The 13,511-nt window shown below is 35.7% G+C and overlaps 1 protein-coding gene across 1 annotated transcript in view; it reads left to right on the top strand.

Annotated features, from left to right (window-relative positions):
* Positions 1-13,511, top strand: part of CATSPERB (cation channel sperm associated auxiliary subunit beta) — a 110,831-nt gene that overhangs the window by 14 nt on the left and 97,306 nt on the right. Inside the window, exons 2-4 of the mRNA XM_064291860.1 lie at positions 232-320; positions 2,376-2,516; positions 8,266-8,326. Coding sequence (XP_064147930.1) covers positions 232-320; positions 2,376-2,516; positions 8,266-8,326 — 291 coding nt within the window. The remainder of the gene's footprint in view (positions 1-231; positions 321-2,375; positions 2,517-8,265; positions 8,327-13,511) is intronic.

The raw sequence follows: 13,511 nt of genomic DNA, 5'->3' as shown, positions 1-13,511 counted from the left end.
GTGGTGTGTTTTATTTTAGTGCTTCAGCCAACCCTTCCTATTTAGTGTCCCAATGGTGTATCTTTAAAGAGAAAAAGAAGTAGAAGGTTTGAACTTTATCTAAAGTGAATTTAAAATATGTAATTATAATGCTTATTCCTTTAAAAATACTTGGTCAGTTTTTAAAATATGAGTCTTTCAATGGAAGTTCTATTGATGACCTAAAACATATATGTTTCTGTATTATTTTAGGTCAAATGGAGAGATACTTTGCTTGTTCAAGTGAAGAGTTCCCCAAAAAGAATGAAATATTCAAGTTGTACCTTTCCTCATCTCACCTGGTAAGGTCCAATAATAGTATGTACTACTGACCCTTCAAAGTCCTTTTAAGTCCATGTGTAAAACCAATACCACCACTGTACTACATATTTTCAAATACCTTCTACTGTTTTCAGACTTGGGGAGGGGAAATTCTATATTCAGTAAAACCTGAAAAAGCCGGAGCCTGTCAGAGAAGGAAAACTCAAATATTTTCCATTAAAAGGAGTAATAGAAAAGTGGTAAGACTCCAAGACCCGGAAAAACAAGGCAGTACCGGCGAGTTTCAGCTCTCATGGGTTTCATTGTAAATAATAATCTTTTATGTCCTTTTTATTCCGTGGATCAGGTAAAATATTTTATTTAGCCATTGAGTACCCTAGGTATTTTTGCTCAGTTTTTGAAAAAAATTATGCTTCCTTCCCATTTAAAAAAAAAAAAAAGTCAGCTGTAAGGATTTTCATTTTTTTTTTTTTTTTATGGGACTGATTTATACTTCTGAAGTTTGACAGATGTGGCCTGTTAGAGAAAGAAAGTTACCTCACATGACCTTGAGAAAAAATCTTTTCCTTTTATGACAAATACCACATTGCAGTTGTCACTCTGGGTAAGGAAAAACTTGATTCCTTTGATTCAAATAACAGGAGACAACAAACAACAACAAAATTAAAAATACCGTTAAGACAGCCATGTGGCAAATGCCAACAAAAACATAGTAAATAAAAATATACAGATTGCCCAAAAATCTATGATAAGTATAATAAAAACAATGAAAAACACCCCATGAGAACAAATGCATTTATCCCCAAATCCACTTTGACTTAGTCCCCAGTTCCTTTTAATATACCAACATGTATTTAGTTTTTTACTTACGTCAATTGTGAAATGCATGCCCATTAAGTCAAAAGTGCCTTTTATGTTATATTTGTGATTATATATTCTGGGAAAAGAATAGGCTTTGGAGGAAGACCGACCTGCAAAGCTGATGTCTCCTGCCACTTCTGGTCTGTGTGCTACCTAACCTCTTTGACCCTCTGTTTTGTCCTCTTAAAAAGGGAATTATAGCCCACTTTTTGGCTAGTTGTGATGTCACAGTTCTAGTAGAAGTATTAGTAGTAATAATACCTAGTATTTATCAAGTATTTATGTGTATCAGGCATTGTTCAAAGTGTTTTGTTCATTGTGACATTTAATCTTCACATTTACTCTTCTGTAAGGTAAGTACTATTATTGTCCTTTCCTGACAACCCTGTTCCAAATTACAGCTCCCCTCCCTGACCCCAGTACTCCAGATTTCCCTTCTATGGTTTTATTCTTATAATTTTCTTTGTTCTATTTTTTTATCTATCCATTCATCCATCTACAAATTTCATCCATTTAGTCTACCTCCTTGCCAACCTCCAATAAAATGTAAGTTCCATGAGGAGGGGGGATTTTTGTGTTTTGTTCACTTTTATATCCCCAGCACCTAACTGATAGTAATGGCCTAGCACATATTTCTGGAATGAATGTGTTTCTCCATTTTGTAGATACAGAAACTAAAGCTCAGGTAGGTAATTTGCCCAAAGTGATCTTAACCACTAGAACTAAAGAGATAAAACTCTTACCTGTTTCATGTTGGTTTTCAGTAAAAGCCACCATTTTTTTATTGTTACATTTTTATATATCTTCTCAAAACTGGAAAATATCCAATAAAATGCAGTAAAGAGAATTTTGCTTTATACATTTGCTTCCCTTATTATTTAGACACAAAATAATGATTTAGAAAAATGGGAATTTCTGCATGTGATAGCATGCAGTTTGATTCTTTGTTTACTAAACATAATAACTTTATACCTATTTCTGTGACAGAAAAGATTGTTTTAATGATTCAGTCGAAAGCTATCATGATATTAACATAATAGGCTACTGAGTTCTGAAAGATTTTTTTTTCCTAGCTAGAGATCAAAATTATTAAAAATAACAGTCTTTAGCAGCACCTACTTTCCACAAATTTTTCTTCACTTTTAGATTAGTATCATATTCTTCTCTCCACCAAATTAATTGTTACTACTTGTTCTGTTTTCTGTTCCATAAAGGCAATCCAGTGTTTTTTCCAAATTGAAGATGAGGTTCCTTCAAGGGGAATTCTAAGCGTGTTTACATCAGGAGGACTTGCTCCCAGTTTGGAAATCATAAATAGTACATATACTGGCATCTTCCACTTTAATTTAACTTTGGTAATTACATTTTATTTTATTCTGTGATATGCTATTAACAAGAAGGATACTCTCCCTTATAGGACATGGTTTTTAAAAAGAGCTAGTTCACAGTATTGCGTCTATATATGTCTTAAACCTAACAATCCAGTGTTTTGCTTTAAGTAGTCATATGTCTTCTAGAGAAATTAAGGGAAAAAATGAAAGAAATACATATGGTTTCTTACTATTTACCTACATATTTACTGTTTCCACTTCTCTTCATTCTTTTCTGTCAATACAAATTGCCATCTGCTGTGATTTCTCTTCAGCCTGAAGAACTTCTTTTAGCATGTTTTATAGTTCAGGTCTACTGGCAATGAATTCTCTGGATTTTCCTCCTCTGAAAATGCCTTTCTTTCCCCTTCATTTTTTTTTTTTTTTTTGTAAAATCTTTATTGAGATATAATTCACATATCAATCTACCCTTTTAAAGTATACAATCAATGGTTTTTATTAGCACATTCACAGAGTTGTGCAACCATCACCACAATCAATTTTAGAACATTTTATCACTCCAAAAAGAAAGCCCAGACCTTTTAGCTAAAAAAAAAAGACCTTTTAGCTAAAAAAAATTCCCCCAATTCCACTCCCAGACCTAGGCAACCTCTAATCTACTTTCTGTCTCTATAAAAAAAAAATTGCTTTTTCTGGATATTTCATATAAATGAAATCCTATGTAGTCTTTTATAACTGGCTTCTTTCATTTAGCATGTTTTCAAGGTCCATCTATGTTGTAGCATATATCAGGACTTCATTTCTTTTTATTGATGAATGATATTCCATTGTATGGCTCTATCACATTTTGGATATCACATTTTATTTATCCATTATTCAGCTGATGGAAATTTGAGATGTATCCACTTTTTAGCTATTATGAACAATACTTCTATGAACATTCATGTACAAATTTTTGTTTGGAAATATGTTTTCATTTCTCTTGAGTATGCAGATAGGTCTTATGGTAACTCTATGTTTAACTCTTTGAAGAACTGTCAGTTTGTTTTCCAAAGTGGCCCCATCATTTTACCTTGCCACTAACAATTTAAGATGGTTCCGTGTCTCCACTTCCTCACCGAGAGTCATTATGATCTTTTTATTTGAGCCATTCTCATGGGTGTGAAGTGGGGTCTCATTAGGGTTTTGATTTGCATTTTTCGGATGACTAATGATATGGGTTTTAATGATATGGAGCGTCTTTTCATGTGCTTACTGTCATTTGTGTATCTTCCTTGGAGAAATGTCTATTCATATCCTTTCTCCATTTTTAATTGTTTTCTTAATTTCATTTGCATATTATTCATCATAAGTGTATAGAAATACAATTGATTTTTGTGTATTGATCTTGTATCCTACCACTTTCCTGAACTTGTTTTATTCATAAGATAAAGAATACCTAATTGGCCATTATTACTTCCAAAAAAAAATTCTGCTGTTTTCTGTGTCTCTTATCCTGTTGGAGCTCCAATTATGAACATGTTGGAACACATGGTATTATCCCTCATGTCTTTTCTCCATCTTTCAGATTGGATGATTTCAATTGCTGTATTTTCAAGTTCATCTCTGGGTGATACAAACAGTTAACATGCTTGGCTGCTAACCAAAATGTTGGAGGATTGAGTCTTACCCAGAGGCACCTCGGAAGAAAGGCCTGAGATCTAATTCCAAAAAATCAGGCACTGAAGACCCTATGAAGCACAGTTCTACTCTGACACACATAGGGTCACCATGAGTCAGAGTCAACTCCATGGCAACCAGAATGGATCTTCAAATTCACTTAATCTTTCTTTGGCAATCTCGGATTTGTTATTGATCCCACCTAGTGAATACTTCATTTCAAAGATTAAACTTTTCAGCTTTACTCTTACCATTTGGTTTTATTTTTATTTTCATTTCTATGTTGAGAATCCCTATCCTTTACTCATTAGGACAAAATTCTTCTTAAATCTGTGTACATAGCTCCTCTCAAGTCTTTGCTCTCTGGACTCACTTTGAGGCTGTTTATTTCTACCTTTTTTCCTAAGTAGGGATTACACTTTTCTGTTTCTTCTGTCTTGTCAGTTTTGGTGGAAAATTGGACATTGAAAATAGTTAGCTGTAGCAACTCTGGATTCTGTATGGTCTTCTGAGGGTTTGTTATTGTTGTTCTAAAAGGTGAATAACTTGCTTTGGCTTGAACTGCAAACTCTCTGACCTGTAGCTTCAGCAGCTGTGTCTCTGCTCAGTTCTTTCAGCTTCCACTGTGGATTTTTTTTTTTTTAATCTGACCCCTCTGGAGGATCTCCTTTGTACTTGTGTTGCCCAAGAATTTGGGCAAAGTTTATAGGTAGATTTTAGGGCTCACTCTGTTTGCAGTTCCCTTGCCCCTAGAATTTTCTCCTTAAATTCCCAAATGTTCTTTCAACCCCAGACTCTGTCCTTTGACACATCAAACCAGTAGTGCTTCAACTTTCTGTTACCTGAGCTTGGCTGGGTAGTATTCCATTATGTGGCTATATTATTATACATAACTGAGGAGCATTTTGTTTCCAGTCTTATGCCGTTACAAAAAATGATGTAATAATATCCTGGAGCATATTTTATTCCATGCATAGGTGAAGATAATGTAGACTACATTCCTAATAGTAAAATTTCTGAGTAAAAGTGTAAATGCACTTAAGATTTTGATAGATACTGCCAAATTGTCCTCCATTACAATTTACACACATGCCAATGATGTATGAGAGTACTTTTTCCCACACCTTCACCAAAAAATATGTTGCGTAACTTTTTGAACTTTGCCAATATATAGGGTGTGAAATAGTGTCATATAGTACACGACTTTCCATTCTCTTGTGATTAAAGAGGTTAAGCATCTTCTCATATGCTTAAGATATTTATATCTTCTTTTTTGTGAACTGTCTGCTTTTGTTCATTTTTCTACTAGACTTGTTTTTGTAAGAATTCTTTGTATATTAAAAACATTAGCTCTTTGTGATGTGTGTCTAAATATTTTTTCTAGTTCATTATTTGTATTTTGACTTTATATATGGTGCTTTTTTTCCATGAAGAATATTGTGCAGTCTGGGATCAGTATCATAGAGGGGCTTTACCATGCCAAGATATAATTAAAAGTATTCCCATGTTTTCTTTGAAAATTTTATTGTTTTAATATTTTTGATCCATTTGGAATTTATTTTTGTTGTAGTATGAGGTAGAGAGCTGACTTTTTTTTTCCTATGGCTATTAAGTTTTTCCAACATGATTTACTGAGTTATCTATTTCTCCTTTTATTTGAAATATCTCCTTAATCACATACTTAATTCCTGCTTGCGTCTGAGCTTATCATTGGACTTTCTAGTACGTTTCCTTGATTTGTCTGTATATCCATGTACCAGTGCTTCACAGTACTACTCTTTAGAAGTAACTCGTCTGTTTAAAATAATGTTGAGCGTAAGTTAATGTAGGGAAAATTGACAGTTTTATGATGTTGAAATTCCTATCAAAGAACATGTACTTTTATATTTGTTAGTCCCTTTTTGTGTGTGTCTCTAGTCTTTTAAAGTTTCTTCGTATAGATCTTGCAAATTTAGTTCTCTCTTTTTCTTGATACCTCATCTTTTTTTCACTGCAATAAACTCATAAAATGGAGTTATATCTTCCAGCCAGTTGTTGTTTAAATATAACAGATCTGCTAACTTTTGATCATTAATTTTGTCCCAGCAACCTTACTGAATTTTCTAATAAATTCAGCTGATTCTCTTGAGAAGGAATTGCATTGGCTCGCAACTCCACAATAATATTGAATTATAGTTGTAATAAATTTATTCCTGACCTTAATAAAAATACTTCTAGTGTTCCCCATTAAGCATATTGTTGACTTGCAAGCTGAACATAGTTTATTTCCTGTTAAGAATGTTTCATCTATTTCTAGTAATAATTTTTTAAAAGATAATTGAATGTTGAATTTTGTCTGATGCCTTTTCAGGATCTGTGTAAATAATTATAAATGGTTTTCCTGTTTTGATCTTTTAGCATTGTTAATGATTTAAAAGATTTTCTAGTATAGTACTAGCCTTTATTTCTTTAACTTAGTCAGATATATTATTTTAATGTACTCTTGAATTCTACTTGTTAACTTGTAATGAGAATTTTTTGTATCTGTACTAACAAATAGAATTGTCATATGCAATCTTTATTGAATGCCTGCTGTTATGTTCCTTTTCTATTTCCTCCCTTCCCATTCTGGGGATTATCCATCCTATCAGGGTGGATATAAGCAATGGTAAGAAAAGAGAGAGCTGTGCTAACAAAACACGCCGTGTGTGTTTCCCCTCTCCTCGTTATAATGTCATAATTGGGAGAATGAAAACCATTACCAGGGCAACTGGCAGTTCATTTGATGAAACTCTTAACTGATTGTCAGCTCATATTGTTGGTTTTCTCAGAATAACAACAGCAACTACAACAATAGCTAACAGTTATTGAACGTCAATCACTATTCTTAGTGCTTAACCTGATTTCATTTAATATTCACAATAACTCTAGGAAGTAGGTAGTATTGGTATCACACAGGTAGGATTAGATTAAGCAGGATTCAAACCCAGGCAGCCTGGCCTCAGCATCTGTGTTCTAAACATAAATATTCAATTTTCCCCTTTGTATTTTGCTGTCTTTCCTTAAGTCCAGGTGACCTGTACATACTTGCCTGCATTCACTGACCTCACACATTCTATTTCTATCAATTAACATTGATTTCTTCCTTTCCTGGAATTCATCCTTCTGCCCACTCAACATCTACTATGCAAAAACTAAACTGTTAGGAGCATTGAAGTCATCTCCTCATTTCCTTCCATTCTAAGAAAGTATCTTTTTTTCTCCCGGTGGTCGAATATATATTTAGCACTTAGCTGTTTATGATTATTAATACTATTATACTTTAGCTAATACATAGTCAGCATGAACAGATGTTTGAAGTGCCATATATAAATTACTTTTTAATTTTGATTTATTTAATTTAGTTGTTCTTGAGTATTTTCTCCTTTTTTTTTTCCTTTTCTCCCATTACTTAGTGGAGTAAATATGTTTATCCAAACTGTTAAGTCTGGGAAGTGTTCATAAATGAATTGAACCCAGGTGATTTTGGAAAATGGCAAGTGTGAAACTATGATAGATGAAGAATAGTGTAGAAGATTGGGGCAGAAGAGGCTGAGCAAGGATTTTTCCAAACCCAGAGATACCAGTTTATGATAAAATCACAGTAAACTAGGACAGTGCCAGTGTATTAAAACATCAAAACCCTCTTGCCATTTACAGCATTACAAACCATCACTGAAGTGAGCATTTGGACTTTTCTTCATCAAGAAAGGCCTCCTATTGAATGTCAGACAATTATTCCCTTTCAATATTCTTGCATGAACTTTGATAACAACTTCTTATTGGCCTCAGTTTTTTTTCACATTAATTGACTTTTCCGCATTTCTCCTGGTCTATTTTAAATTTGTCATCATCTTGTATCACATACATCTTTGTAAGATATGGTAAGGCTTTCTGGAATACATAGGGCTATACAAAAAAAATAATCAATGAGTAAGTAGCCCTTAAAAGAAGACAAATTATTCCAGGATACGTTGCATGATAATTGGATATTTTTTTTAATTTTCTTTTTTTTAATATAGAATAAAATATACCAAAATGAGTGTTGCTGTTAGCATAGTAAAATCATTGTTTTCTGATTTCTTTTTTATTCAAGTTCAGTGATCGAGTTTACTGGTTGATTAATATCCCCAGAGAAGACATCACAAAAAACACAGGTAAGAGTAATCTAAATTAATTATTTTCCCTATAAACCTGGGTTGCCAGTTATAAAAAAGAAAAACAAATGTTATTAAAAAATTATTTGTTATTCCATGTAGTATTGTTCCATGTACATGTCTCATGTAATATTTGGGACATACTTATATTAAAACTTATTTGTTGTTTATCTTAAATTCCAATTTAACTGGAATTAAACCCTATTATAAAATTTTTTTTTTATAGGTAGATTGTTCTTACGCATATAATATTTATATTATCCTTCATTTAAATTAAATTGCCCTTATGTTCATTGTTGTTGTTAGGTGCTGTTGAGTAGGTTCCAACTCGTAGTGACCCTATGTACAACAGAACAAAACACTGCCCAGTCCTGCACCATCCTCACAATCTTGCTATGTTTGAGCCTATTGTTACAGCCACTACGTCAATCCATCTCGTCAAGGGTCTTCCTCTTTTTCACAGCCCCTCAACCCTACCAAACATGGTGTCCTTCTCTAGGGACTTATCCCTCCTGATAATATGTCCAAAGTACATGAGACGAAGTTTCGCCATCTTCACTTTCAAGGCACACCCTGGCATTAACGAGTCTTCCACCAATCTTTATGCTGCATTCTTCTTCATATAGTCCAGCTTCTTGAATCATTTACTCCACATACAAATTGAGTAAGTATGGTGAAAGGATACAACCCTGACACACATCTTTCCTGACTTTGAACCACCCAGTATCCCCTTGTTCTGTTTGAACAACTGCCTCTTGATCTATGTACAGGCTCCACATGAGCACAATTAAGTGTTCTGGAATTCCAATTCTTCCCAATGTTATCCATAATTTGTTATGATCCACACAGTCTAATGCCTTTGCATAGCCAATAAAACACAGGTAAACATCTTTCTAGTATTCTCTGCTTTCAGCCAAGATCCACCTGACATAGGCAATGATATCCCTCATTCCACATACGCTTCTGACTCCGGCTTGAATTTCTGGCAGTTCGCTGTCGATGTACTGCTGGAGAATTATGCATCTAGGGATAGACACAATCTTATTTCTTCCTTTCCAATATGTATTCATTTAATTTCTTTTTCTTGCCTACCACTGGCTAGGATCTTCAGTACAATTCTGATTAGGAATGGTAAGAGAGGGCAGCTTTGCCTTGCTTTCAATTTTAAGGAAAACATTGTCTTTCACCACTCAGTTTTCTAGATGCACCTTATCAGACTGAGGAAGTTGCCTTCTACTCCTACAGGCTGATTTAAAAAAAAAAATTTTATCATGAATTGGTGTCAGATTTTGTTAAATGCTCTTACTGCCTCTATTGAAATGATTATAAGAATTTTCTTCTTTAGCCTGTTGATATGGTGAATTACATCTGACTCATCTTTGAATAGTGAAGCAGCTTTGCAATCAAGGATAAATAACACTTGGCTATGATGATGTATTATCCTTTTTATATATTGTTGGATTCATTTGGCTATAGGTTTTCAGTCCGTAGTTTGATTTTCTTGTGATGTCTTTATCTCATTTTGGTATCCAGGTAATGCTGCCCTCATAAAATGAGTTGGGACAAGTTCTCTTCTTTTCTACATTTTTTAACATCATCTCTTCCTTAAATGTTTGGTGGAATTCTCCAGTGAAGACATGTGGGTCTGGAGTTTTCTTTCTGCGAAGAATTTTAACTGCAAATTAAATATATATGACTATCCAAGTTGTCTGTTTCTTCTCGAGTGAGCTTTGGCAGTTTGTGTCTTCCAAGGAACTTGTTTATTTCATGTAAATTGTTGAATTTATGGGCATAGAATTGTTTGTGATATTCCCTTATTATCCTTTTAATATCTGTAGGGTCTGTAGTGCTGTCTCCTTTTTCATCTCTAAATTAGTTATTTGTATCTATTCTTCTTCTTGATTAACCTGACTAGAAGTTCATCGATGTTATTGATCTTTTCAAAGAAACATCTGGTTTCATTGATTGTGTATATCGTTTTTCTTTTCCTCATTTCATTGATTTCCACTCTTCATCTTGTCCTACTTTGGATTTAATTTGCTTTTTTTTTTTTAATTACTTAAGTTGGGAACATTTATATCAAGGGTTGGCAAACTACAGCTTGCAGGCCAAATCTGGCCCTCTGCCTGTTTTTGTAAATGAAGTTTTACTAGAATACAGCCACATTCATTTATTTGTTTTCTAAGCCAGTTTTCATGCTAGAATGGCAGGATTATAGTGTGACAGAACTGTATGGTCCACAAAGCCCAAAATATTTACTAGCTGGCGCATTCTAGAATAAGTTTACCAATCCCAACTTTAGATAATTGATTTGCAATCTTTCTCTTTTTTGTATGGTTAGAGAAGATGCTTTGTATCATGTTGATGTTTTTGAACTCATAGAAGCTTGCTTCGTGGGCTAGAGAATGATCTGTGTACGTTTGGAGAAGAATGCATACTGTGCTGCTGTTGGCCAGTGTGTTCTGTATATATCTATGAGGTCAAGTTGGCTGATTGTGTCATTTAGATCTTCTGTATCTTTACTGCTTTTCTTTCTAGGCGTTCTGTCCATCTTCAAAGGTGGTGTGTTAAAGTCTCCTACTATTATCGTAGAACTGTCTACTTCTCTTTTCAATTCTGTTAGTTTGTTTTATGTTGTTTGGAGCTCTTTCATTGGGTGGATAAATATCTATTATTGTTATGCCTTCTTGGTGAATTGATCCTTTCTTTGTCTTTTATAATGGATTTTTATTTAAAGTCTATTTTATCTGAAATTATTATGGCTATCTTACTCTCTTTTGGTTAGTTATCTGCTTGATACATTTTTCCCATCCTTTGATTTTTTAACTTATTTATGTCTTTGTGTCTAAGGTATGTCTCTTGTAGGCAACATATTGGTGGGTCATGTTTTTTTGCCATTCTGCCACTCTGTCTCTTAACTGGTGCATTTAACCCATTTACATTCAGTGTGATTAGCAATAGGTATGAATTCACTGGTGGCGTAGTGGGGGTATGAATTCATTGCTGTCATTTTGTTACACATTTTGTAGTGTTAACATTTTCTTTGTTCCTCTTAATTTTCTTCACTGTTCTTTTTGTGTATGGATTTTCTTTTTCTATCAATCGTTTTTTGTTTGTTTACTGAGTCTTTTTTATTTTTTTCTTCTTTATTTTGGTGAGTACCAAACCAAAAACCCACTACCGTCGAGTCGATTCCAACTTATAGTGACCCTATAGGACAGAGTAGAACTGCCTCATAGGGTTTCCAAGCCTGTAAATATTTATGGAAGCAGACTGCCACATCTTTCCCTTATGAATTGGTGAGTAGATTTATTAATTTTGTTTGTAGTTACCCAGAAGTTTTCCTTTATCCTCTTAAATTTAAAACAGCCTGTTATATCTTGGAATCACCTTGACTTCCTCTCCATATGGAAGCTCTATAACTACACCTTTTATTTCCCCCTTTTGTTTTGAAGTTGTCATCATTTACAGCTTAACACCTTTGGTTCTCTGTAGTCAGTTTAGTAGCTTTATTTTACTTTTATGACGTCTTTATCTGGGTTGGTATCTGGGTGAAGCTGTCATGTGTCTCTATCTCAGGTTGTTGTCTGATGTCTGTTGTCTGTTCGGTGGCACAAGAATGCACACTGCCACTTGTCTTGTGGGCAGGATGGTGGTGACAGTGGGTGGGGTGGGCACGTGCCACTGCCAGTCATCAGCCAAGTGGCACAGGAGTGTGTGCTGCCTGTCCCCAGATGAGTGGGGCAGCAGGTAGGGGGGTGATTGGTGGGACAGGTGTGCATTGCCAGTTGGGAGTGGGGCAGGGCTGGTTGGTGGGTAAGAAGGGGTTTAAACCATGGTCTCTGGGTGGGTAGGGTGGCAGGGGAGAGGCTCATATTCTTGGTTACCAGGAGGATGAGGAAGAGGGGAAGTGCGCTCCTTTGGCCACTGGGCATGGGTGCCTGGACAGTCCATGTAAGCTACAGCCAGCCATTGGGACCTGGCCCTGACCAAATGTGGGGGAGGGAGGGGCTGCCTGGAGTCGTTGGGTGGGGGACCACCTGCTGACACTCTATGGATCTACTACTCTGTGTGTGCCACCCACCCTAATGGCCGTGGACTACCACTAGTGAGTGGTCCTGTCTCTGGTTCCTGTTTCCCTCCCTGCTCTGTGGTCGTCAGGATCCTGGGGCTCTCACCCACCTTCTTGTGCTTTCCCTTCTTAGATCTTGTTCATGTCCTGCTCACCTTGCTTCACTCCAGATTTATCTACCCAGTTTTTCTGTCTCCTTTTGGGAATTCCATGAAGTTGTCTTCCTGTGCTCTTCGCTCAGGGTCCCTGCTAGCTTTTTTCATACCTTTTTGTGAATTGAGCCCTTTATCATTATATATTGCCTCTCTTTATCTCTGGTAATTACCTTGTTCTGCAATGTCCTTTGGCTGTGGTTAAATTGATATCAAAACCAAAAAAACCAAACCCATTGCTGTCAAGTCAACTCCAACTCATAGCGACCCTATAGGACAGAGTGGAACTGCCCCATAGGGTTTCCAAGGAGCAGCTGGTGGATTTGAACTGCCAACCTTTTGGTCAGCAGCCAAGCTCTTAACCACTGTGCACGAGGGCTCCACCATCTTTCTTTTGATTAGTGTTTGCGTGATACGTCTTTTTCATCCTTTTACTTGATGCGTCAATTGATCCCAACCCACCTGGAGCAAAGGAGAATGAAGAACACCAAAGAAACAAGGAAAATATTAGCCCAAGAGATAAAAGGGGCCACATAAACCAGAAACTCCATCAGCCTGAGACCAGAAAAACTAGATGGTGCCTGGCTACCACCAATGACCGCCCTGACAGGGAACACAACAGAGAGTCCCTGACGGAGCAGGAGATAAGTGAGGTGCAGAACTCAAATTCTAGTAAAAAGATCAGACTTAACAGTCTGACTGAGACTAGAGGAACCCCAGAAGACACAGCCCCCGGACTCTCTGTTAACCCAGAACCAACTTTTCAGACAAAGAATAGACTAGACTATAAGATATAAAATGATACTCATGAAGAGTGTGTTTCTTAGTCCAAGTAGATACACAAGGCTAAATGGACCGCTCCTGTCCAGAGGTGAGATGAGAGGGCAGAAAGGGATAGGAGTTGGTTGAATGGACACGGGAAATCCGGGATGGAAAGGAGGAATGTGTGGTCACATTATAG

This window comes from Loxodonta africana, chromosome 10 (assembly GCF_030014295.1).
Source record: "Loxodonta africana isolate mLoxAfr1 chromosome 10, mLoxAfr1.hap2, whole genome shotgun sequence".
Taxonomy (NCBI): Eukaryota; Metazoa; Chordata; class Mammalia; order Proboscidea; family Elephantidae; genus Loxodonta; species Loxodonta africana.
This window is presented reverse-complemented; position numbering and strand designations above follow the sequence as displayed.